Source organism: Solea solea, chromosome 11 (genome assembly GCF_958295425.1).
Source record: "Solea solea chromosome 11, fSolSol10.1, whole genome shotgun sequence".
In the NCBI taxonomy this organism is placed as follows: Eukaryota; Metazoa; Chordata; class Actinopteri; order Pleuronectiformes; family Soleidae; genus Solea; species Solea solea.
The window spans coordinates 20,287,081-20,314,374 of NC_081144.1; the positions used below are offsets into that span (position 1 = coordinate 20,287,081).

Consider the following 27,294-nt stretch of genomic DNA (forward strand, 5'->3'; position numbering starts at 1 on the left):
TTCGGTCATACAAGCTGCAAACACACATTTTTTTTTTTTTTATTTAATTTATTGAGGTGACAATTTCTATATTACACATCTTTCATGTACATCGGAAATTAAACAAGGAAAAGAAAATATAGTGTTACCGTAAACCTCTTATTAAATCATCATTATTTTACAAAAGAAAATTTGTTATTGACACCATTTACAACTTTCAATATACAGGAGAGTGACAGTGGTCGAGTTGTACATGGAGGAGGAAAAAAAAAAAAAAAAGATTTATCATATTTACAGATTCACTTAACTACTGTATACCCAGGCTTTTATTATGTCACTCACCCAGATCTAGACTAGAACCACAATGTGCACCAGGGAGAGACAATCTGAGGCAGAAAATTAATGTCAAATTAAACTTTACCAGTCTAATTTCCCATCACGTTACATTTGCTGTATCACGCAGAATTTGTTTCAGTATTTGTTTTTTGTTTATCCTCACAATAAGCTTATGAATCAGCCTCAAGTCTTTTAGCTTTACATCGCTGGTGCAGTTTGCTCCTCTAAGAACGTCTGCCTGTGCTGCATCAAGTCGCTAAAACAAAGGAGACACTTGACAACAGTGGAAATAAAGCTACATGAAGGCTGAGGACGAACAGAGAAGACACAACAAGGAGTTTTTGACTTTCTAATAGAGACTTAAAGCCTCTTATGTTGCAGTTTTTTTTTTGTAAGTGCAATTTTTTTGTCAGACAAACAACAGCTGAATCCAAAGTCCATCAATAACCTTATCTGTGTTTATGGTGCGGTTCATAAACAAATCAAGAGGATCAAGAGGCTCCTAAATGGAACAACTGCTGTATAAAATGAATTCATCTTCTGTGAGTGTTGATCATATGTTGTTAGTCATTATTCACAGTTCTTCATAACAAGTTGTGTTAATGTACACACTCAGTGTTGGATATTGGTAAAGCATTGGTTTCTTCCGTTCCCATCGTCTGTTATTTGAGCGCGCGTGGGATCCACAATCGACAGTAACAATCTCGACTTAAAATCAGATCAACTTCAGAAATTAAAGCACAAAAAAAATATCATTTCACACACGTCACAAATGAATCTTGAAGCAGTATCTCACAAATGACACAAAAATAATAATTATTGAGCGTTTTATGGAAACACTCAAGTTTTCAACACTGCACTGCATCTTCTTGACAAGAAATTCGTCAAGATATTGTTTTAAATCCAATTTAAAAATGTATGTATACAGTAATGAATATTTATTATTCATTTAGTGGTTTTCTAAGGGGAGAGAAGTGTTAAAAAAACAGCTCAAACACTAACCATTGCAACGCTACAGGATTTTTGTTTGACTTGAATTCGGTGTTTTTCACTTTTTATGGTTGTGATCCTTACGTCAAACGCGTATCGAGTGTTGAATACACACACTCACACTTTCTTTCTTTCACAAAATACTTTCTTCGTTCCTCACCGGATTGCTTCGAGATCACTTTTTTTGTTTTTGTTTTATAAAAAGAGAGTCCCACGTTAAACCCAAGCAAGCGTAAAAATATCAAAAAGCTGGTAATAAGATGAATAATCTATAAGATTCTCCCAGAGCACTCTAATCCAAGACGTCCCTTCCAGTACGGTCTCTGGCCCTATAAAACTAGGGTCAGTTTAAGTTTTTGCTGAAGTCTTCCACCAATAAATAATGATGGTTACAACACTTTAAACAATCATCAAGTCATTCACAGATCAAAAATACTTAAAGAGCCAGGAACACATGTCTGTTTCTCACCTGTTCATTTGATTAGATGGAAATTACTGTAGCATAAAAGGTTGTTATTTAAGTGTTGACTGATGACTGATCCAACCTCTTAAATCATTAAAGATATGAGTTTAAAATATGACAGATTCAAGGGTGTGATGGGACAGGTCAATAACGCTCAAGGTACAGCAATCTTTTTGAAAGTCTCTGAGCGACAAACGATGCTTTTTGGTGACACACAACCCTGTTTTTTTATGTTAAGTGCAGCCTCACAGTGTTACTTTATAAGTCAACTCTTTGTTTTTAAGCTGATACTTTATTGCAGAGCAGCTACAAAGAATTAAAAGAAAAAAATCAGGTGACTGACATTCCTGGTTGTGAGATTTTTGAGTCACGCTGACACATGCCGTTACATGAATCACACGTATGTGTGTGTGTGTGTGTGTGTGTGTGGAAGGGGGGGAAACGACTACTCCTGTTACACAGATGTCACAGAGGACGTGTGTTCAGGATCCCATGCATAAACCGGCGACACATTCTGAGCAACAGGAGCAGGAGCAGTTTCTGTGTTTTGGTTTAGAAGAATACAAAAAAAGATGATCAGGCACCGAGAGGCCTGCTGTGACCACAGCCGCGTCCCAAACCTCGCATCCCTTTGTGACGACATGCAGCCTTTCCGTGGATGCAGGAGAACCATGCAGGTGAATGCATGAGCACAGACACACAAGAACAACCCCTCCTCAGTTGTGAGGAGGCTCCCTGATTTGAACACTGGTAAATCTCAACTCCTTCAGACTCCTGCACACACTAATAAACCTGTGGCTTCTCTCACTCCTGTCCGAAACCCTCCGTCTCCTCGATGGCAAACATCAGCTTCTCCTTTAGCTGTTCGTAGCTTTTGTAGGGCGGCAAATCCAGTCTGTTAAAGCTGGAGAAGGGACATGACAAGAGAGATTTCAGCTTAAAAAGAAGCGATTGCATTCAGTTTCCTGTGGATTCTTCACTTTTTAGCATGAACTCACCACGTGTGACTTCTGGGAAGCCAGTTTTCCTTTCCCACCTTCTCTATGCAGAACTTCTGAGGACCGTTGCTTCCTGTATAATGAAGTACAGGTCAACTTCAAACACATACAACATAACATTACTAATAATTTGCTCTTTTAATATCAGTAAAACAACAAGTAAAACATTTCAGAGCTTCACAATGTTACCGTCTTGTCTAGTAAAAGGTAAACCGCTCTTTTCCAGCACTGGAAAAGTTATTATAAATGTAATTCTATACATTATAAGTGAAGATAAATGGTATTGAACAGATATATTTGTTCCCACAAAATCACACTGGAACACAAATGGATTGTGATGCACACCTTGGAGCTAAATAAAGACAGATTCCAACATAATTATTATTACCCATTAGGTCGGCGAAGCCTCCTACAGGCAGGCGACAGGTGCCAGTGACAAACTGCAGCAGCCTCATCCTCTTCTCATTGTCCATCTCCTTTATGAACTGCAGAGGAAAAAGAGACAGGTTTTCAAAGACTGATCATTATAAATACACTGATCAGCTACTGAAACAACAGTGTGTGTCAATTCAGCTCATTAAATCAGTTAAAATATAAAAATACTATTATGTGGGGACACATGTATTAAGGAAATAACATTTTATGAACACATTCATTGAGCACCGCAGCTAAAATTCAACACGATCGTTAATTACAAGATGCTACTAATGATTATTCCTCTTAAATTGAGGACAAATAGCTGCAAAATAAGATTCAAACCATTCATCTGCAATTAATATCTCGCCATTTTTGACTTGAATGAAAATGTGGAATCTTTACTTCACTGAAACAACAGCAACGTGTTAATGATGTGTTAACGAAACACATAAAAAAAACATGGAAATATTGTGTATGGAATTTTTTTAAAGAAAATAAATGAAAGCCATCTTTTAGCAGTGTACAAAAACCAGCAACAACCGAAAATTACAAAACCAGAAGGTGCTGCATTACAAAGTTTAAAAAAGACTCAAATTGTTACTTCCTGGGAATAATGTTCAATAAAATGTCACCAGAAGTCAGGATATCACTCACTGTTAATTACTTAAGAAATCAATTAATATCTTATCATTAGCACTCAAGTTGTTGTATATTTATGAGCAGAATAACTCAGTTTGACGACCTCGTCTGACACTGACCTGCCAGAACCAGACGATCTGTTTGCTGCTGCGAGCGTAGTGTCTGTAGATGGTGTTCCTCTGCCAGTCTGCGAGGTCGATCTCCTGCATGCCACACAGCATGACCTGCAGCGGAACACAGCGGCATTGACACGTTTCACATGCATCAGCTCCAGGTGTCAGACAAGTCAGAGATGTAAAAACACGTTCTGTATCCTGTGAGCGACGGAGTTTCTCATTCATTCTCACCTCCAGCTCTTTAGCGTCAAAATACTGCAGGTACTGCTGAGGCAGGACCTCGTTGAAGCCTTCAAAGAACGCCTGCGTCTGCTCCTCCACTCCTCGGGACAGTCTCCACTCTGCTACCAGCCTGTGTGCACGAGACAAAGACAAGCATACATGCAGCCGTCATACGATACTTTCACTGTCCATTTTTTATTGTATATTCTTATGTAACCTTTATTCATACAGGTAATTATAAGGTACTACAAAAAAGTGTAAGCATTGTGTTTAGCACTTCTGCTTTGTTGCTTTCAGAGGCTTTGGTTACACACATTCACGACTAAAAGAACGCAACAAAACACAAAGTTACTTTGCATGACTAAAAGGAAATAAAATCGCTCACCTTTTCATCTGTGTTTAACCTACAAATGCATGCTAATAGTGGTGTAGGTAAGGTAACAGGTAACATGGTAATAAAACCCACCTGATGTACTCCTCCTTGTTCTCCTCAGTGACCTGGATGTCTCCACCTCCTTCTTTCAGCTCATGTGTGGTGATCTCACCCAGGATCTCTTTGTCGACGGAGAAGAACATCTCCAGCCCACACTCCTCGATGTCGTTGTCCCTACAGAGCAGCAAACACTGCAAGTTTAACCACTAGTCCTTTCACTTTGTAGCCGTGATACATCATGCTCATATTAAACTTTGAGCTATACAATACAGATAGTTGGCATGCGAGAGATGAGAGTTGTAGAAACACTCATCCATCAGGAGTTACAGTGTTTTCATTAGGAGATCTATTGTAGTAGAGTTTGGTAATCAACCATACTCACTACAGCACTCATGACTTCAGAGTGAACCTGGAGGCTGACATTAGCATCAGTGCTGACTCCAGCAGCACAAGTGCTTTAATGCATATTTAACTCTGTTTACTGCTGTAAATGAGGATCAATATCTGCAGGAAGTCCCTTCGTAGCTTTGTTCTTTTACTGAACATATGGAAACATTTAACAGCTCTGGCATTTTACAGGGTCTTTAAAAAACAAAATGTAACACAACCTACATCAATCATCCTTGAACAGGGCTGTGTGTGTGTGTGTGTGTGTACACTCACTTGATCCAGATGAGAGAGTTGTAAAACTCCGGGTCAATCGACTCCAGGTCTTTAAGGGCCAACGGCTTGTTCAGGATGCGTTTGTAAAATGGCAGTGAGAAACCAGTGTCGATGAACTTGCCATGGAAAAGAGCCTGAGGGGACAAAAACAAAGACGCTGTTGACATCCCACAGGTTTCTGGTTTTGCTTCGGCGACATTAAAGCAAATTTCACAGAGCGATAAATAAATGACTAACCATTGCGATGAAGCGTCCTATGAATTTGAAATACTTGAGGTGGTCGGGGTTGATGTAGGAGGCGGGGTTGATCTGGAGACAGTAGTTATCTTTGCCGGCATATTCGAACAGGCAGTACATGGGGTTCAAGACCTCATGGGACAACAGGAAGAACCACTCCCTGCAGATGAGACAGGAATGAATACTGAATACTGCTTCTCTGGGCATATAGTTTTTGGAGCAGTGGACTAATGACTATTTAACACATTGATATGACTTTGCAACCCTTTTGCAGCTTCTTATTTCTCATTTTAAGTCTAATGGTGGATGCTTCTTGTGGAAGTCAAACTCAAAATACTGTGTTTTGTAAGTCTAATTACCTAACCCTCAGGGTTCAAGCAGCAGAGGGAATGTTTAAATAGTTAGTCATCAATTAAATATTATTTGACTTTGTTATTTCCAGAGTCCTCTAACTTTTTCTCGGCACTCTATGTTGCTATGACTGATGATTTTCTGCCGTACCTGGCAACACCTCCATAATCAAGGCCTTCTTCTCCAGGAAAGATGATCCATAGCCTCCTTCGCAGATCTTGAGCATTGAAGCTCATTATCTGAAACAGAGAATATGTGTCGATACTACCATTCTAATAGTGTCCATTCACTGCATACACTGATATACTATAAGGACATTCGTTGCATCATAAAAGCTGTCCAGTTACTATGTCACTACAGTGGTGAATGGTCTTCCTGGTTTTCTTTTAGCCGTGTGGCTGCAGAGGATCATCTCACCTGCTGGAACGAGTCCTCAAACAGGGTTTTTCTGGTCACAGTGATCTTGATGTGTTGAGGCATCGACAGTTGCTGCAGAAGAGAGGCCGAAAAGGTCACGGCTATTACTACAAGTTTTACTGTACCGAGTATATGCTGAGGCGAAAACAACACTTTTTAAAGTGATGTGGTTCCCAGAAAGAGGCTTTGAGACATTACATATTTTATGTTAAAGCTTTCAACAAATTACCCTGAATTGGAATTTCTAAAAAATGGCAGATTCAAAAATGCATAGTACTGTTTACTTTGGGTAAATAATGTATACATTGCAGTAAAGTCACAATATGGTACTAGAGTAAGTAATAGTATAGTAAAACAATTTTATTCTACAGTATACTAGTATACCAAATACTAGGTGTTATATGTATATAGGTATTAAGTAGCATTTTCCATTGGTATAACTAAAACAGGAAACTGCATTAGAAATAGGATGGCGTTACCATAATGGTACATCAAGTGTTACACTAAACCTCACAGTAATTCCAGGCTTATTCTGACAGTGTGACATAGTGCAGCCATAGATGAAAGCAGACACTCGATGATACGTTATAAAAAAAAAATTGGTCAGGAAATGTTGATCATGGATCTGTAAATCTGTAAATCCGACACATCCTCACAAAGCCAGAATCAGACAGGTTCTTTCTTTCCGCCTACTTCAAAGTATGATTAAATGTTTTTACATTTTCCTCACAGGTGTGACGCGACTCAAAGTTATTCATGCACAGTCGTACACGGATTTCCTTCATCGTTATGGTATGAAATTAATTTGAGATAATTGTTACAGTACAGCATACAGTCGCCAATACATTAGCGGATCTGTCAGCCAAGATTTTCTCAGGGTAGATTTCTGCTGCTCATTTGCATGTAAACGTACACACAAGTGTGTTTGCAATAAAACCTCATTCCACACTATTAAGCCACTCTAAATCACCACAGGGGGAATTCCTTTATGACAACAATCCTAGCTGTCTCCACCTTTCTCCTCTGCTTTCAGCCTGTGTCTTACACACATCAAAGGGTGGAGATCTGTGCGTCTGTTTGACTGAAGGCAGTGTGGAGCACACAAACAAGCACAAAGACTGACACATAATCCAGCAATGTGACATCTTTCCAATCCCACAGGGTTGTACACAAACAGGTAGGCAGGTTTATGTGTAGTTGCTGGGAAACAACCACGAAAATCTCTCCGTCGGATCAGGCAAGAGAGTTAAGAATAATGAAAAAATAACATCATTACAGTAACCCATACCTGACACCAGAATCTGAAGTACTGAACTTTGGCTTTAAAGTCCCGAACATAGGTGATCTGAGGTCCGTTTTCCCTGAAAAAAAGAGACACAAACAGACTCTTAATGTTGCTACATTATAAATGATTAAATGTTACTTTGACATGTTTGTTTTTATATAGTATCTGAAGTATCTATGTTTAGAATATTGGGCCAATGAAAGCTGCTCTGAGTTAAAATACACTATTATATTCTGACATCTATATCACTGACCTAGAGTCTTCACTCAGTCTCACCTGAGGAAAACATAATCCTGAGGTGACGCAGTAAGAACGGAGGGGAATGTCACGGACAGGTGCTTAGCCAAAAGCTACTGCTAGCACCTCTTCACACTCATCCAACAAACTGGTTTTCCCACCACTGCAACCAAACCAAAGTAACCACTCTCAAGTCACATTAAGTTCACACGGGTTAATATGATGAATCAGCTGGGGTGTCACAAAGGACGAGAGACTAGGTGACCCATTTGTCATATCAAGCTTAGGCATCACAAGCTCTAAATACACAGAGACAATGACTCATGGTGTTAACAAGCTGCTGAAACATAACTAGTTGTTACAACAGAGCAAATGGTTATGTATTAAAAACTAACAGCTCAATCTAATAAAACAGTTTTCTTTAAAGTTACTATTTTGTCATTAAATCAAATGTATTATTTCATTTCTTTCTTTCCATGACATTCTGAAGGATATTATCTGGATGGAAACAACCATCAGTCATTCATTTCTGGCATGCAGAAGTACTGGAAACACTGACTCCACGATGTGTTTGTCACCAGCTCTAAGCAACAAGTATAATTCTTAATGAAGGAACTCCCAGGCCATGTGTTTTACTTTTGTGTCTGTGCCAACTGATTCATTAGAAATGAGCAATCCTCATTTCCTGATGGCTTTCGAAAAACAGGAAACATGTGTTACAGAAATAAGATTTTGCTTCTTGTTAAAACCGTAAATGTCTATGATTGGGGGGGGGGGGAATTGACATTTCGATATCATCACATCACAACACATTATGGCGGAATACATACAGCGAGGACTTTCCGGTGCGCGGGTCAATGTATGTGGTCGTTCTCCTGTTGTGATCGACGAAGTAGGGAATTCCATCGACTGTGAACCTCATCTCCCAGCCCTCCGGAAGTGGCTTCTCATTGAGCAACCTAAAGAAAGATTACATCAGGAAAAACACGTCATATTCTAGTACGGTGCATTTAAACTTTCGGCTGGCATGCGTGTTATTTGAACGCGACAGAAACGCATAAACGAACCCCTGTGTTCGCGGGTCCTCCCACTGCGTTGACCGTGTGGGGTGATGCACAAAATAAACTCTGCCATTGCTGTCTGTTCTCTTCTCTGAAAGACAAAGGAACAGTTAGTGGAAGAGGGCCTTTAATTGGTTTAAAGTGAAAACTTATTAATGACAGGTACTCATATGTGTGTATTTAACCTGAAAATAGTAAAAGATCTTACCCCATCCATGTGGCAGAGGCCCGAGGGGATCATACTCCTTATTCTGATTGGCTGACACTTGGTCCTGTAGCTATAGCGCAGATAAGAACAAATCAAAATGAATAAAATACAGATGTTTTAGAATATGCTGCGTTTGTCATAACAACAATAATATCATCGACATAAACAGGTTGCTTTAAACGGAATTGAACAATAACCTCGATTTGAGTTAATCTCACACTCTGCTGATTCATTCAACACAGCAAAGGGCATCATTTACAACATTACTGCAGTTTTGTTAACCACCATCACATAGTATGACTCCATAAAGAAGGACTCTCACCCCAAATATGAACCTCTGGTTGAACTGCTGCATGGCGCCCTGCAGCTGGCTGCGCTGGTGCTGCCACTGCTCGTAGTTACGCACCGTCTCCATCGTAGGGCGCTGCCACGTGGTGGTGCGTGTGATGTGGTCAACAAAGTAGACGCGTCCCATCTGGTCGACGCGGCGTTCCCAGCTAAAGACAAGTGAAACGCGATCAGAGTTGTGCTCCTTTTACATCGCTCTAATGTGGTATTTGAAGAGACTGACAAGATGACAAAATAAACAAACACTAGGGAAAAAAAATTCTTGAGAAATTAAAGACAACTACAAATAATAAACATTGGCTGTAACATCCTGCTCATGATTATGTGCATGTGTAATTGACACTCTTCATGCCTGAGGATATGTGTGAGACAATGTCTACTTCACCTACTTTGTGTACCTGTATTCAGCAACCACATCTTCCTACATAAAGACACAGTCTTATTTTACCTATAGCATGTTCCACTACTCTCTGCATTTAAGAAGAGAAAGATCAAAAAATGACTTTTTACCCAGGGGGCAATGGTTCAGGGCGTTCCCACGTTGTCCTCTTTTCCACGTGATCGACAAAATACATCCTGCCATTGTGATCCACCCTCTGCTCCCATCTAGATAAACACATCAACAATAAGCTTCAGAACACGAGGTAGATTTAAAGTAGCGTAAAGATGAGTCATGAAAAAGGCAGAAAATCTTCAGGAACGGTCACAATATTGCCATAATAACGACACTGTAACAGTTCAAAAGGACTGAAGTCAGAGGCCAAATACACAGACTACAAAGGAAGACCAGACAGTGATGATAAATGGGTGTTTTAGTTAAAACACGGGTATAAATGTTAAAAACACTGATGTGATTGTTGTGCACACACACACACACACACACACACACACACACACACACACACACAGCTGTGTTGTTTTCTGCAAACTAATTCATATTAATAACGATGTGCTTATATTGAGAAAAACATTCAACCAGGAATATATCTTTCACTTGTGTGTGCACACATTGCTGCTTTGTTAGTCTTCTTTAAATATTCTTTTAGGTTTAAGTTTTTTGTGAAACGATCATAGATTCCTTTGTCTGTTTGAACTGCTTTAACTTGTTTAAATTGATCCGTAAATTTTACACTTTAGTGCAACTATATCCATCATAATTTTATGAGGAAAATATGTTCAGATTTTTACCGTTGCCAAATTCCCTCTGCTTCTCAATGTATCACACACAGATGAGGAACGACATTAAAACCATTAAATTAGATGACCCATCCCTGAAGTTTTGCTGTAGTAACAGGAATGACAGCAGTCACCCCTCTCTTCCAATGCATGATCAGTTAAGGAACAAGGAAGGTTATAAAAAAAGAGAGCTTACCCAGGAGGTAACGGGCCAGTGTTGGCAGCGGGGACCCTGGAGGGGACCGCAGGTGTGATGGTTGGCTGTCTAGTTGCTGCTGCTGCTGCTGCTGCTGTTGCTGTTGCTGCTGCTGCTGCTGCTCCAGCTCCAGAGCTGAAGGCAGGTGGGGAGTTCCTGTCTGCGCTTGCTAATGGACTCGAGTCCGGCGTGGATGCAGGTGCGGAGGCTGATGTTCGTACTGGTGTGTCAGAACCTGACTGAACGTCACTGCCATCAGCTGGTGTGGATCCGTTGCTAGAAGACGCTGTGGAAAGAGTCAGACATTGCTGAGAGTCAAACTGTAAGGAACACAAGTGTGCAACAACAACAACATAATATAGCTTTCATTTTCATTTTGTCAGACAGACTGGCTTTGCAACTTCAATTGCCAATGAAACGGTCATAAACCTAACTGAGGACTAACTTTTAATGCAACAGGACACATTTCAGCCTGATTATCAGTGCTGGTTCGGTGAACTGCCTCTATGATTATGGTTCATATTAAAAGGAAACTGTGCATTGTCAGTCAGGGTGAGTCAAGAGTTGGCCCAGCTGTAAATTCAGTCTTTGACAGGAATTAGGTCATGACTCAGAGTCAGTGGAAGAACAAGAGCACTTGATCATTGTTTCCTGCCTTTTGTTGGAAGAATCATGTCAGCAACAGATCAGGACAGGATCTTCCCTTCAGTAAATGTCTTACCTGGTGAGGAGTTGGGTCTGCGGGGGGTTGGAGGAGGAGGTCTGGAGGGCCTGGGTGGCCGGAGAGGCTTTGAGCCCCCTGATGACACCAGGGGAGAGCCTGAGGCGCTCACTGACCTCCGACCACTGGGAGAAGACCTGTGCTCAACACTACTCAGAGCTGGGGAGCTGTCTCGACTTCGCCTGTGAGGAGCAAGTGTTAATGTGGCTTAATGAAAATAAAAGACAGAAATGTTATACTAGAAAGAATTGGGGCGAAAACAGGAACAAATATTGTACCTTAAGGCATGATCGCCATTTGCCTGTGATTCTCCGTTTGATGAACCTGAAGTAAAAACAGGAGATGAATGAAGCTGTAAAGAGGAGCTCATATTCAGACATGGTGCCGATCCAAACCACAATCTACATCAAAAAGCATATTGCTTATTTAAAAACAAACAAACAAGAAATACCAAAAATAAGTAAATAAAAAAATGATCTAATCAATAAAATGAAATAAACAGTACAGGACAAGGTGGCTGTCATATCACAGAGCCTTCAGATATTAGAACACACAGTAGTTCCAATTTTCTTAGACAATTGCATCGTTATGGAATCTTTCACGCATGTGATAACAGACAAAAGTTAACTTGGATAATATTCAAACAGGCCTGTGTGTTTGTGATGAAAACCCGTTCTAGGTACTCACTGTGATGGTCAGCCTTCGCCAAGGCAAACATCTCTGGGTCAACGGTCATGCCGTCCAAGCAAACGGACAGGTCTCCCACCACGTCTGACTGCTCTCTGTCTGCACACAGCTGTAAGGTTTGCACCACCTCGGCGACTACAGCGAGACAAAACACACACTGTGGTCAGAGTAACAAAAACTAAAATGTGTTGCTGCTTTTCTACATTGATTCATTTGTGGCAGTTGGCCAATGCGTTAACTCTTACTGCCACATATTGATTTATTTTTTCTCACTATTTCAAATGGGTGGAATCTTACTGTTTAATGTTTCACTTGGTCCATCCTTGTCTCTCTTGCACTGTTTAACACACTAACTTGTCCATCTCTCTTAGGGGGAGAGGTTACCGGGAGCAGCAGAAAGAAACCCAAGCAGCAACCTTCAGCGTAGTTACCGGATCAAATCTGATTTGCAGTATTGTTTACTTCAAAAAAGGTTTGTTAAACCCCCAAATAACTACTTTAATGTTCCCTTTTTTGACTGCATCTGGGTGATTTCCATTGTTGATATTATTCACATGCCTCTGTCTGGTCTTCACAAACAGAAATGACGCATCATCATTTGCATGCCGTGTCCTTCATCTACAGACAGGTTCTGTCGAGCAATGCGAGTCATACTAGACTGAGGTAATCGGCCTAGTCTCATACACTCACTTTTCATGTCATTAGCTTGGAGCGTGTCACTGATGTCCAGTGTGGCCATGCCCAGCAACACGTCTGACTTCAGGGTCTGGTGGCTCCACACGCGAAATGACAGTTTGCTGAATGGAGTCACAATCCTGTTGAAACAAACAAATAAATCGATTATTATGATGCATTTACTATTGGAATTTAAGATGGAGTGATTGCTTTTGTCCACTGAGGATCTGATTTCAAAACACTCTCCTAGAAATAACAGTTAGGTCCTCACTATAGCATGATATCAATCACAGTTTTAAGCGCCAACGATGTAAATGTATAACCATTTCCCCACATGGGACATCCTGCGCGACACTGTAATCATAACCAACAGATGCTAATAGTTCATGTCATTCCTGGTCTTTTAGTGGGCTTTAATGAAAAACATTTAGCTGGTTAAAAAGTGACTGCGGGCAGGAACAATCTTTGTCCTGTGGAAAAAACAAGCCACAGGCAATGAGGCACAGGAGATATTTGGGGACAATAAGTGTCTGTGACCATCACTGTGACATTTGTTTAGCTAGATCCCTTCAGCACCCCCAGGAAAAGACATTTGTCGACATATGGGCTCAGATCCCGTTACATCCCATAGTAAACACTTGACATTTAATAACCCCAACCACATGGGTGCAAGAGAAACTGTAGGAGAAGTCTATATTAAGAAGGTCACTGTGCACAGCAGAAGGTCCTGCACGGGCTAAAATTGAATGGACATCTGATGTGTGAATATGCTGCACTGCAGGAAGTCAGATGGACTAAGTGGATTCAGTGTACAATATTCATGTCAATGAACCAAACTCATTTTCTCACCACTGTGAGGCATTCTGCAGGCTATTACTAAACATACAGATATAGCATTCCCTTGCATTTTACTGTAAACCACTTACATCTGCAAGAAAACAACATCAGTGATCATATTTTAAAAACACCGGCAAACATAATGTCAGCCATCATTTCTAGTGATATGCTTCATAATGCTAGGGTCTGGAATTGCCATTTGTTGAAAGCAATCATTAAAGGAAGTAAGACCTTGCAATACTATAACAAACATGACTGATCGTTATTTTCAGACCGTATGAAAAGATTGGCTGACGTACCAATCCGTCACTAACCGACCTGCTCATGTGTGTTTACACTGCTTGTGCTCTCACAGCCCATTACCAGAGTCTACACAACAAATCACAGAGGTACACATCACTATAGCAGCCAGGAGTTAGCAAGCAAGTCGTGGAAAAATGGCAGAGCAAGCTTTTCAAACCCTGACTTTGATCAAAGCCAAAACTCTAAGGACCACATTAATCACATACTTCAAACTACTTCAAATGTAACAATGGATTTGTCCTCACTTCAGTCAGCAGTACAGGAAAACCTGTTAGAGCTTCCTTTTCTTTAAAAGCTACTAAAACAAAATTAAAGTACCACAGAACTACCACAGCACTCTTAATGAGCAACACGTTTCTTCTTAAAAACCTTTAATATTTTGTGCAATATCCATAATAACTAATGATGGAGCTCTCACATGCCGTAAAGCCACAGAAAGTTCACATATAGTTCTGTTCTGCCAACTACGCAGTTTCCAGGATCTGCAGCTGTTGTTGAGAAGTGACTGAATGCAGGGTAGAGAAAAACCACAGACCCCTTCAGACCTGGAATTAACATCCATTCCGAGTGATTCGATCATAAGTGAACAGCACTAAGTACAGGTCTGCGTGCACCCAATGTGTCCTGAATGCCTCTTTGGATCCAATCATAAAAACCACATTCACAAGTGGTTTGGGGGTTCATGTGTTCACATTCTTTTAAACGTGTGTGAATGATAACAACTACCTCCTCCTCAGCTGACGTCCTCACCCAGTGCAGTTTCACTGGTTACACTAGGTGCATGGTCTTTCAGTATGAGCAGAGCTAACATTACTTTTCTTCCTCAACTGTATGCATTCAGTGACTTTGTCAGATGACGTCTGTGCTCCAGTCATGGAGGAGGTACTGAACTTATCTTTTTAAACGAAAGCAACTGCTATACAAGTCACTAGTCAGTGTGTGTCACGTATAAAACAAAGTCACGGCAGTTTTATGCAGCCGTGCTGTGATGACCAACCAAACCGTGTAGTCGAGCCAAGGTTGTAGTATATAGTGGAAAAATGCCATAAGTGCTATGCTATTTAAAAAAAAACAAACAAACAGCAGTCACAAGATTTCCCTGCAGTGTGAGTAAGTGAAAGTTGGCCTCTTGGTCATGGTTCAGCCATAAAATCCAACCCCATTGCTGAGAGTCTTTTCTGCCAGGCTGCTGACAGCATTGAACACAGGAGCTGGAGGAATCAGTTCCCTTGGTTTGTTTCCATCACCTGTCTCTACGTCTATCACAGTTAGTTTTGTACTTAACAAATTGTAATTTAAGACATGGCACAACGTCTACGTGACTCTGTGCTCACTGACGCTGTTAAAAAAAAAAAGGGCGAGAGTGTAAGCTCAGTTACACAGGTCATCTCGGGGTCAACTCAACTGATGTGCTGATTCATCAGCTTTTAGGAAGCTGCTCTATTAGGATGTCTAATAATTAAGGTTAGAAAACATTCAAACATAAGCCTTCTCTTCTCATTTTTGACACAGGTCACACTGGAATTAATTATGTTATCAGCTTTTAACAGAATATTTATGGTGTGATTGTCATGTGATCAAATATCATATGTTTCGTATCATCTCAGACTCACACAGTGAGCGGCTGCTTCCATTTGGGGCTGTGGGTGTTGTTGCATTTCTCGGTTTTCTTGGATTGGCCTTCGACTGTCACTTCCACATAAGGACTGGGACCAAACCAGTTTTTCTTGTTCTCTTTCAGCTTTGCCGATAACACTGAAACAGTAAGAAGAGACAATGCAGCAGAAAGTCAGTCAGGACTGATGCCACAGAAGGAAAGATGAGGTATGGTAGGTAGGAAGAACCAGATTATTAAAACTATAAAGCACCATCTAGTTAAAATTTGATGTGGCTCATGAAGCAGTGCATTCACAATCTCAAGAATAAAAATATGTTTCCAATAAACATACTGTATGTTAAGGCAGGATATTGTGAGGGGAAAATGCAACGGTTCACAGTTGATTTAAAACTGAGCAGTCCTTACCAATGATTTGCAGCTGTGCCTTCATAGGGTGTCCATTGGAAGTGCCCGGCTTGGTGACGCCACTGGCCATGACATAGGGCTGGGATGAAGGCCTGCAGCACAGACAATGTCATTACAGAGGTGATACATCTGTTTTCTAACGGATGAGATCATTTACTGTACATCAGGTATATATTTAGCCCAAAATATGAAAGAAAATGTAACCACGCCTCAATAATCAATCAATAATCACGGGCTTTACCACTCAACGCTTTCATCTGTTTATATTTTATATTGATGGCACATTAGGCCGAAAATGAGTTACATAATAACCTTTAGTCACTGATTTAATTAATTAATTCAGAATAATGGTTCTGGATGACTTGTTTTAATGACTTACACTTACAAAAATCAAAAGAAATATACTACTACTACTAATATAATACTATAATATATTCTTATAGATTTTCTAAATACTCCTCTGCACTAAATGAAATGTCAGGCCTCTTCAGTTTGAGGGTGAGCATTTGTCAGTGGTGCACTTATTCTACAAAAAAAAACACTGAACAAACAAAAGAAACGGGGAACTGAAACCCTACTTTGAAGCAGGAAATGAACATGCATATGTGACAGATATAGACACTGAAACTGGGGTGACAGATAATTTTCATTGTGTATTTGTGCTGCGTGAAAAACAGGCTGGAGGCAGTCAGTGTAAACAGTCTCATTGTTAACATGTTTGCCCAAATGAAAAGAGCGGCACATGCTGCACACGCATCCGGTGTGAAACAGGCCTTACATTGTGATCACATGACATTGGTGGCATACGTCTGTCTTTACAGCCTGTGTTTAATGAACCATTTTTGGGGTGGAGGGTCATGGGTTCCATCCCTTTCTTCATTACTCTACATGTCGATGTGTCCCCGGGCAAGACATTCAACCCTAAGTGTCTCCTAATGGCCGTGCAGGCACTGTGTGTGTCACTTTGTAAATCACTTTGGATTAAAACAGTCTGTGAATTGGGTTTTGGATGATATCAGATTTGATGTTTTCCTTAATAATAATAAAATTGATTCTGAATATTGTATGGGCTTATCACAATTCAACAAAACAGGTTATTCCTACGCATATTCCTAAGAGTGAGTTCCAGAGATCCTGTGTGGAGATCAGGCAACTGTCCAAAAGGACATCACTGCAGCACTCCACTAATCAGTCTATTGAACACAGGTACACTACTTGGCCTGAATTCTAAGCATCTGGAGAAACTTACGCACTGTTCATCACCTGCCAAATACTACTTTAACAATGACGCATGTTAAGCAGCGACACTCGTAGTCATGCTTGTGTTGCTCCATAACCCGCAGGTTGTCCAGTAGGTCACGTGGGCTCAGGTTAGCTTTCCGTGTTATAAATAACTTACACAGACATTGCGTGGCATAATCCTTGCATAAGTTAAAAATGCCCTTCTTAAAGGCTTATGTGTTGTGAGAAACATTAACACATTTTCTTTTTTTTTTTTTTTAAAGAAGACAGGCTTAACCGAGTGGAAAAACATGTAATTGTAGAATTACAAATGCCACATTTATGACTAAGCGTGCTGCAGTGGTGGTAGTGTTCAGTTTATGGATTAAGGCATATTGTTGTGGTGGGTTGCCTCTAATTATATGTCAGGAAGGTGTGTTTAATAAAACATCTTGACCAGTGCAAGTACTTTTGATTGTTGTTGGTTTTTTTTATACACTATTGTGCTTTTTATCTTTAAATATGTTGCTCCTCTGTGACAGCAAACTGAATATTTTTGGTTTGTTGGCAAACCAAAACATTTTGAAGATGTAATTTGCTGAAATAAATGTCTATTTTTTTTCTTTATTGTTAATATTTATTTTGTATAATGATGAGGTGAAATAAATGCATGTTTTAAAGAAACAAATGTATAGAGCTATATGAATTGCATGGAGCACAAAGTTTTGGGGGGAAACATTTATTAATTAAGAAAATACCCGACTAATAATTAAAATAATTACTAGTTGCTAAAATATAGTTAGGTGTCAACTTTGATTACAAATCATAGCTGCTACACTTATTGGAGGCTCAAGACTGAAGATTAAAACATGTAGAGAAATGTGCACTGCTTGTTTACATCTTCAGTGATGGATTGTTCTTGGTACAGTTTTAGAAACATGGTTGTCAACAGGCAGTTTTTAAAAAAAAAGAAGCCGTCACTGAGACCTGATGCTTTTAATTTTAGATCACTGAAACATTTTCACAAACTCCACTGCTGGAAACATCATTACAAGAATAACTGGCAATAGCAATAATACTATCTGCTTTCTTGTTTGTATGTTTTTTAACTTTAATTAGCATTTAAAAAAACCTAAATAAATTATAGTTGTACACTTGCAGTCAGTTTCTCAGTAAATCAACAGTTACTAAGGCCACAAGAAATGTGTCAATCAAAGGGAAATCACTTGCAGTGATCTTGTAAAATCTAGTCTGGTGGATCACTGAATAATGCATGCTCATCAGTCCCTCTCTTCATGTGGACTGTGCACAAGTCAGAGCAGGAGAAAGTAGGGAGCTCCTGGCTAAATTTTCACTTTGGCTACAGCTTTAGTTTCTGTCAATAATTCATTGCAACTGCTGACTTTGCAGCCTCATGAACAAGCTGCCCACGTTTTGTTGAGTATTCGCTGAATATTAAACTCTAAAATGACCTTCCTTGACTAATTTATTTAAACCAGCAAAATAAAATTAGCCACAGGCCAAATAATGTTTTGAGGTGCTCCTGCATGTGTCAGGCATTTTAAATTTAATATGAACTTAAACTGCTCCCTTTATGTGGCTATAGAGCTCTACATATTGATTGTTTTTAATCTCACCTAAGGAGCCACTGATGAACAATATGAACGTCTTACATACTCACTCGCTGAGAATAACATGGTCATAAATTGTAAACCCTTTGGGGTACATGTGGGTACAATGGTACATATTCCCCATATACAACTTCATAATGATCAACTGAGTGTGGTTGTAAAATAAACAGATAAACTGGCTTCTGTGTTATGTGGAGACATCGATCAAGAGGTCTGTCAAAAGCTTAAATAATCAATTTCTGGGTTGTTTGAAATAATTCACCACACAATCGTCATGGATTACTTCAGATATCTAGTATGATCACTTCTGTCAGTAGTGAAAATCAAACATGATGTTTCCGTTACAGGCAGAGGAAGAAAGTAACAGAAGATAAAGAAAAACAAAACAACAGCAGGGCCTCTGTTCAAACTGTGGAGGAAGACAGTGGCAGGAGAAAACGAAAATCAATCAAACGTGCCAGGCTGCAGCAGATGAGTAATTACAATAACAAAACTGTTATCAGTTTCTTCCACAAAACGACAATTATCCAGTGAGATGAACCTAAGCAGTCTCAACAGCTGCATTTAGGGGACACTAAAAAGCGGAAAATGTGTCTCATAGTTCTCAGTAATGAAGTTTGACAGCAGCAATATTCAACTACTGCCGCTACACTGGAAAACTTTGACTTTCGACTGGTTCCGCCCACACAAACAACACTAATGTCAGTTTACTTGTCTTATATAGGATTTGGTTTTAATGCTGTGGCTGATTTGTGAGTCTTCATTGATGTCATAGAGAAAAATTGAACCTTAAAATAATAAGAACTATAATTATATTATCATAATAATAACCATAGTAAATGGTTGAGACTAAACTTTTAAAACAGGACACTGACCTATAGTGTCTCTCTAACAATATTATATGTTTTATTGTTGTGCTGGTTGGTGTCATTTCCAAAGGTCGTTGAGTTTTTAACTCATAGTTCAGGTGAGTATTATATTTCTATGTATCTGTTGAAGGAATCACTATTAAATGGAGTTTAGTGTTGTTTCTTTCACGTGATAGCTTGTAGCTGAGGAAAAGGAACAACTTTGCTGGACAACAATGTCTAATGACTACTTGACAAAGTTCACCCCTCTGTAATCATTATACATCTACCCCACTGTCAGCTGTAATAACACAATAACGCCATTAAAGATTACATAATTTAATCCAGGCAACTAGCATTAGATATGGAGCTAACACTTACTGAGTTAATCGCACTTCTAGAAACGGTGTACCATTTCTTTTGTAACGACGACGTGCGCTAACGTAAACAGTTGTTTATCTACAGTTGCGCTGTGGTGGCAGGACTCGCTGTGCGTGTTGAGTGTCAGTTGTGACAGCCTGCTGCTGCCATCCCAGCCCGGCTAACCGCTAGCCTGCGAGCTAATGTCATCATCATGGCTGTCTGGAAATCCCAAAGTCCGAGGGCTGTGAAAAACAAAACCACTACCACCACCGTAGAGGGAATTAATAACTAATTGTTTCGCTTACCCTGATCACAAGAGAAGCTGTATAACAAAGCTGGTGAAGCAGAAATCAACTCCCAGCCCTGGGTCAACAGGATGTTTAGGTTTCAGTCCGGGTTTCACTTCACGGAAGAAGAAACTTCCACCATCTTCGTATGCTCGCGTCACGTGACCGAAACAAGGTGGGGCGCGCGCCTGGTGCACGCTCCGCCTCCTCCATGCTGTGATTGGTGTAGTTAGAACTACACGGACCAATGGACGACCAGTAAACTTGTTGGTGCGTTCAGGTGCCCACAACTTCCTTTTAAGCTATCGTCATCATCTTATCATGTTTTGTTTTTTTCTCCACACAAATACAAATCAGAAAGTTTTACTTAAAACCAAAATACAACAAAATTGAAATAAATATATATCCCATGTACTCACATATAGTGAGATAACATTTCTCACCTTCCCTTAGGTTTATGCGTGTTTGTGGCAAATGAAACACAAATAACACAATGTTTTTATTTAAACGATTGAAAAATAAATGAAATACAAACTGTAATACAATAGCAATTAAATCAATTTGACCAAAATATGCATAGTTGGCCACAAGGTTTGTTTCTAATCTGCAGTGACAATAACTTTTCACTCAAAGTTGCAGCTTATAACTTTAATACACGTTAACATTATCGACAGCACCTGCAAAAACAACAAACATAAAAACATCATGTAACCAACTGATCTTATATTTGCAATCAATATCTCTCCCTTCAAACTTTACTACCTGTTTTTATTCACTGTGACGATCCTACTTCTAACAACTTCCAACAGTAGGTGGCACTGTTGCGCCGTGCAGGAGGCTACTGCTGCTGCTGCAGCCCACGATCAATCACTGTGCTCTCTTCACGGTGGGTGTTGACAACTTTCTCAGTGGTCTAATACTCTGTAATAATAGATTTTCTTTGCTCTCGTGGTTTTAGGCTATTGTGTGACACAGTTAGGCTCTTCACAATTACGCCCACTGAGATATTGAATCAGACAGACTGTGGAAATATTCTGTCACTGCTGCTACTGCCGCTGCTGCTGCTAAAACTCAAAATGGAATAGTTAGGACTGGGACTACATTGCCTAAAATTTTACAATGGAAATAATAAAGAAAATAGATTGCATTAACACAACGTCATTAGGAATTTCAAAGTAAATGTTTTGGTAATCTAATTTAATTAAATATTTTTGGGTTATTATGAAAATGCAAAATGTGCATTTTGTCACAGAAACAATATACATTCGTTTCATTAAAAAAAAAAAATCTGTTTTTAATCAGTGTTTTATTTTGGAAGTGTTGACAGGAAATCTTGCATTTGGTATCGTGCCCAGCTTGACTGCTGTCTGTGAGTGGTCGAGGTTTGTCAGTGTAGTGTTGACAGAGGGGCAGCATGAGACATTTCTCCACCCGGATCATGCAAGCATGGGGATATTTGGAGGAAAAATCAGTCTGACAGCTCACTCAGAGAACAGGTAAGACACAAGTCTCTGCTTCCACAAAGTCTGGCTTCCATGCATGACTTATTCTACTGTTGTTAGGAATCTTCATCACTTAATTGTGGTCGTGTGAAATACATGTCCATCCACGCAAATCAGAATGAAACCGCTGTTTAGCTTTTATGAAAGAGAACGCAGGTGATTGTGGGAGTGTTGTGTTCAATGTCAGTAAAAAAACAAATGCACTACTTTAACATGTCTGTTCATTTAGTGATAGTCTTTATGTGTTATTTAATTACAGTGTCAGGTCTGTGTTTATTACCATGAAACACAATGAGGCCACTCACTGTGATGAACCACTGACAAAGACACTAAAAGTTATACAGAATTAAAGGCACATCACTGTGGTGTTTTTGTGGTTTCTGTATGGGGTCAAGCACAGTTTACATGCAGGGTGAAGATGGTCACACCCTCAGCTGGTCTGTTGCCCCTATTCTACTGTTGTACTTTTACAAAATTATATAAATAGGAATATAAGAAAAGATTGGAGTGTAGCTGTTATTATTTCTGATAATATGACCCTCAGTAGCTGTATAAAAGGTCTTTGGGGTCAACATAAGGTAACACATACACAGAGTCAACAGACACAGTGTTAAATGTGACACACGAGAGACAGAAATGATGGACACAATTACAGTCATTTATTGAAAGTCATCTCTCTCTAAACACACTGTATCTTCCTTATAGACTTGTGTTGTTTGATATGATTTTTGGGGCTGAACGATTTCAGGAAAATGACATATTATATTATATTACAACAATATTTACTGTTGTAGATTTAAAACAACATGAGTCACCTTTAAAGTAACCACTGTACTTTAATGCATGGATATCAAATATGCATGTGATGTATATTTAATGATGGCATAAAACAATACAGAAAAATGCATGATTCAATTGCGGCCCCTGTAATTTGATAATTGCATTGTTTCCTAATTTTCCAATTTTGATTTGAAAGTTTGATTAGTTGTTCAGCGTGAGTAATCTTTTCCATCCTCCAGTCCAGGTCCAAAACCCCCCCAAAAAAACATGTTTCAGAACACTGCAGTGTAGATGGCGGTGCTCATACTCAGACTGGATTCACTGACAAGTGCTTTGTTATGTTCTCTGAGAATTTGCATTTCACCTGGGTGATTTTCATCCACTTTTACATGCACATCAGATTACCAGTAAACTCTACAGACTCTTTGCAGACATAATCTTGCCTTGTTGTGCCTGATCAGTGCAGGATATATATATATATATATATATATATATATATATGTATTTTTATACACATATATATATATATATATATATATATATACACACTCACTGTTTATGATGTTAAAAGAGTGACATCCTCAGCGTTGTAACTGCCCCGACAGAACTTGCCAGGCAGCTTTTATTTCACCATCAAAGGCTCTCTCTGTGTTTGCGTTGGACGTTTCTGTTTATGACTTGTGCCATCTGAGCAGAGAGTGTTTTCAGGAATACTCGCGAGCGTAGAGTTGCCAGGTTGTAACAGTCACTCCCAGGACATTGATCCCAGACCAGCTCCTAACTGGACTGACCCCTGTCTTTACAGTTTGACCGCGTGTCTGCTCGTGGGAAACTTTTGTCCCACTGTGGCTTTGACTGGAACAGCCTGCTCTTGCCAGAAGGCCATCAGTGTATTAATAGGTATTTTGGCTGCTACTTTTGTCCCAACCCCCAACCCACTCCTAGCCCTCCCCCCTTTTCATAACACAAACAAGCCCGCTCCTCTCTCATGTCAAAGCACGAAAAAATAACTTGTGCTTATTTTAGGCTCAGTGTTGGATGACTGACATGTCAAGGCTGCATATTGTAAAGCATATTATTGCAAATAATAGGGAGGTGTGAGGGTTTTAGTTTGAGGGGCAGAGATTTCCTACACTGAAACATTTCAAGGTGGTTGAGCCAAGGCAGAAAGTTCAACACAGAAGGTTTAGATGTTTATCTTATGATAATTTGCTGTTTAAACTTATCTTATCAAGCATTCATTTGAACTAGCAACGTAAAGATAAGTCAGTCCAGTTTAGTATTGTTTTTCAATAGATTTCTACTTAAAGAACCTTCCCTATGTGTACTAATTGCAAGTTTGCCAGTTCCCTGAAATCAACAACATACGTTCTTATTTAAATATGACATATATTTATGACATAACACTTAAAACACTGTTTTTTTCTGTTTCTCTTAGTCCTTTGTGGGTGATGCCAGCTTGACTGTTAGTAAAACTCAAATAAAAACAATAACTTAAACACAATTTACTGGGGCTTTCATACGTACATTACAGTGTATATTTTTACATAAGATACCACAAGACTTAAACATAAGTTGTTTTTCTGGAGTTGTGGAATCCAAATGTACTATTTTGTTAATGGAAATTTGTTAATGGAAACTACATCCCATATTTTAAATGTAGATCTCTTTTTCCTCCGTGACAATTCAAAGTAAATGAGCTAAAGATGGAGCATGATGGACAAAGAATCTATGTAAATGCTTTGGTGGTGAACGTGGTGTCAGGCTGACCGTCTCTGAGCACGGCGTGTGCCCGCTCCCACACTGACTGAGAGGGGGGAGACTTCTATGGCTCCTGTGGTTATTGCTGCAGCAGTGATGATATTCTTCTTCCTTACTTCAACCCGCAGGTTTCGCTCGTCTGCTGTCTCTCAGGAAAGACTTCTTGTTGTTTGATAGAGAAGATTTTTTGAGGAGGTGGTTTGACCATCATGTCTTGGGAGTTAGGCCTCTATTCTCTGATCACTACTGGTTGTACAGCTTCTTTAACCCTGGGGACAAAAAAAATACAAATGTGGGGGGAAAAACACCACTTGGCACAGCTCCAAGTTGAGGGAACTATTTTGGGTCCAGTGATGGGAAAGTAAGCAAGTCCATGATCACTCATACATGGGCAGCACTGTCGCTGTAAATCCCGGGGGCTGCTGTTTTGACTTTTCACTTTTAGCGATTTACAGTACAGGACCAGACAGATGAGGGCCGGCTTTCTGCAGAAAGTAAGAAACGCTAGACTTATCAGTGGGGACAAAAGATGTGCACTCATTCACAGTGGAAAAAAAAACGAAGTACAAAGACCTGGAACAAAATTATTCATGTCCAATTAACCTCTGCGTGTTTTTGGACTGTGGAAGGAAACCGGAGAACCCAGGCACACACAGAACATGCAGAAAGGCCCTTGTTCTGACTGGGTCTTTTTGCTGAAAGGCAACAGTGCTAACCACTATGCCACCGTGTGACCCTAGCACTATATCATCTGCAGATTTTAATGAATAAATACCAACTTCATTCCTGTAGCACATAATGATAACAGCAAATAAAACACTCGTCAGTTCAGTCATCAGTGAAATGGTAGAACTGGGGAAGCAAGACATCAGCTGACCTGAACTCCTCAGGCCAGAATTTCTGCTTTGGTTTTCAGTTTCCAATGGGATTAGCAAAAGACAAATCTGCCTATTGATCTCATCAAAAAACCTCTTGCCCTTACCCCCACGGCTGCCCTGCTGCTGTATACACACAAACACTCCCTCAGTCAGGTCTGATAGTTTTACTTGACAGAGCCCATTTTCATAAGAAGGATGCAGCATACAAATAAGAAAACAGGCAGAATAAGAACATTAACAACAACAACAACAACAACAACAACAACAACACACTGCAGCTTTTAACAGTGGGATTCTAACATCAACGGATGTGACAACATCCAAAACATTTGTTCCTAGAAGAAGAATTCTCCAGTCACCCCCTACCTGCTGCACTGAAGTTCCCTCTTTGACCTGTAATTGAACTCCTTTGGGGGTCATTGCATTACAGTCTTGCGTGTGGACTCTCATCACTCACTTTTCCAGTAGCAGTGAGCAGCTAATTTTAGCCAAACGCTTTGCTGGTGAGGAGAGCTGAGGAGATGGATCGGATTTGCTCCTGCTCTCTGACGTGAACTGAAGTTTGGACATTTTCCCTTAATTGTCAGGGACTGGAGGTGACAATGAAGTCAATCAATACCCCCCCCCCCCCCCAGGAAATGTCCAGGAGAGCTCATGTGAGAATACAGCAGAAACATGTATGGATAATTCACAGAGAGCTAGAGGGCAAATGTCCTGCTTTCTGCATTCTCAACCCTGCCTTCACCCCTCGCCTAAATGTCCCTGTTGTTGTGAATGCCTCCGACCCAGACAGTCTACTACTGTGTGTTTCATATGTAAATAGGAAACCCTGACTTGATTCTTCATGGCTATTTTCCAGAGATTATTTCTGAAAACAGCTTTTTAGTGTTTGTCCACAGACATGACTCTAAATGAACAATCATGACTTTCTGTATCTTCTGGAGGTTCAGATAAGCAAGATACGTTTTATTGCTAAAGGCACAGTTTGAGTTTATTCCTTTAGTAATGGACTTTTCTTTGCGCCATGTGGCGTCTGTTGTGTCAGCACAGGCAGCTTCACTTCTCCATGTGTCGTGCCATCACAACAATGTCAGCGCCTTTTTTATTGTAATGAAAGCCAAGAGTTATAAGGGAAGCAATATTTGACCTTCCTTTGTATCCAAGCACATGGTGTATGCATGTTATTATTTTTGACCCCGGGCTGCTCAGTGATATAATCTTCTCCCCACAGCAGCGCTCGTCAAACACAGGTGTAACTGATAATGTTTATGATGGCCGGATGCTTTTTGATGCTCTTTTATTGAGGATCCGGATCTTACGCATGTAATAATAGTCATTGTTAATGTCATTAGTTTTAGCTGTGCTTTTATATTAAGAGAAAAACACAACGTCTGCACTTATCCTTGATGAGTAATTGTGGGTAAAATGAGCTGTCAGTCCTATCAAGAGCCTTTCTGTGTGGAGTTTGCATGTTCTTTCTGGCCACACAGGTTTCCTCCCACACTCCCCAAAAACACGTAGAGGTTATATGGACACTAAATTAAATTAAAGTAAAATGAATAAACACCAAAATATCGGTCCGTTTTTCGGTACCCTTCCCTTGGGGTTCCAGAGTAATGGTACGGTACAGTACAGGTGGAGCTAGACCCACGACAGCCAGCTGATTGGGCGACAGAAAACCATCTCTCCCTTCTTTAAAGGGCCCGCAGTCTATTCTCATACAAAGCTTGATGTCTTGACAAACGGCGACAAACCAAGCAGAAAACAACAAAAAACAAGTTCCTGGATGTCCTCGGCTGTTGTTTTTTGTGTCGTTGTTTGGTGTCACACTACGTATCTTGCTGACACTGCCATCGGGATCAGCGCACAGCCCGCCTATCAAGTAAAGGTACTGTTCTCAGTCAAACCGAGGGCTTTACCGTTCCAAACTGCACCAAACTGTGCCATGATGGAGACACGGCTTATGTTGGCCCTGCGATGGACTGGCGACCTCTACGTCAGCTGG

The 27,294-nt window shown here is 40.0% G+C and overlaps 2 protein-coding genes across 2 annotated transcripts in view; one reads left to right on the top strand and one right to left on the bottom strand.

Annotated features, from left to right (window-relative positions):
* Window positions 1-38: 38 nt before the first annotated feature.
* On the bottom strand, window positions 39-20,525 carry itchb (itchy E3 ubiquitin protein ligase b). Its single transcript, XM_058643169.1, has 24 exons — window positions 20,387-20,525; window positions 16,019-16,110; window positions 15,609-15,750; window positions 12,871-12,995; window positions 12,181-12,315; window positions 11,772-11,817; window positions 11,494-11,675; window positions 10,773-11,058; window positions 9,911-10,006; window positions 9,375-9,549; window positions 9,053-9,122; window positions 8,851-8,935; window positions 8,614-8,742; window positions 7,550-7,622; window positions 6,262-6,333; window positions 5,995-6,083; window positions 5,494-5,653; window positions 5,257-5,390; window positions 4,627-4,767; window positions 4,170-4,290; window positions 3,942-4,046; window positions 3,155-3,251; window positions 2,767-2,839; window positions 39-2,672 (listed from the first exon to the last, which is right to left on the bottom strand). Exons 2-24 carry the CDS (start codon window positions 16,086-16,088, stop codon window positions 2,573-2,575), a joined length of 2,706 nt encoding a protein of 901 aa, XP_058499152.1. The 5' UTR covers window positions 16,089-16,110; window positions 20,387-20,525; the 3' UTR covers window positions 39-2,572.
* A 1,201-nt stretch (window positions 20,526-21,726) lies between these two features.
* The window catches only part of calcrl2 (calcitonin receptor-like 2), a 30,115-nt gene continuing 24,547 nt past the window's right edge, over window positions 21,727-27,294 (top strand). The window contains exon 1 of the mRNA XM_058644286.1: window positions 21,727-21,864. Coding sequence (XP_058500269.1) covers window positions 21,815-21,864 — 50 coding nt within the window. The 5' untranslated portion in view covers window positions 21,727-21,814. The remainder of the gene's footprint in view (window positions 21,865-27,294) is intronic.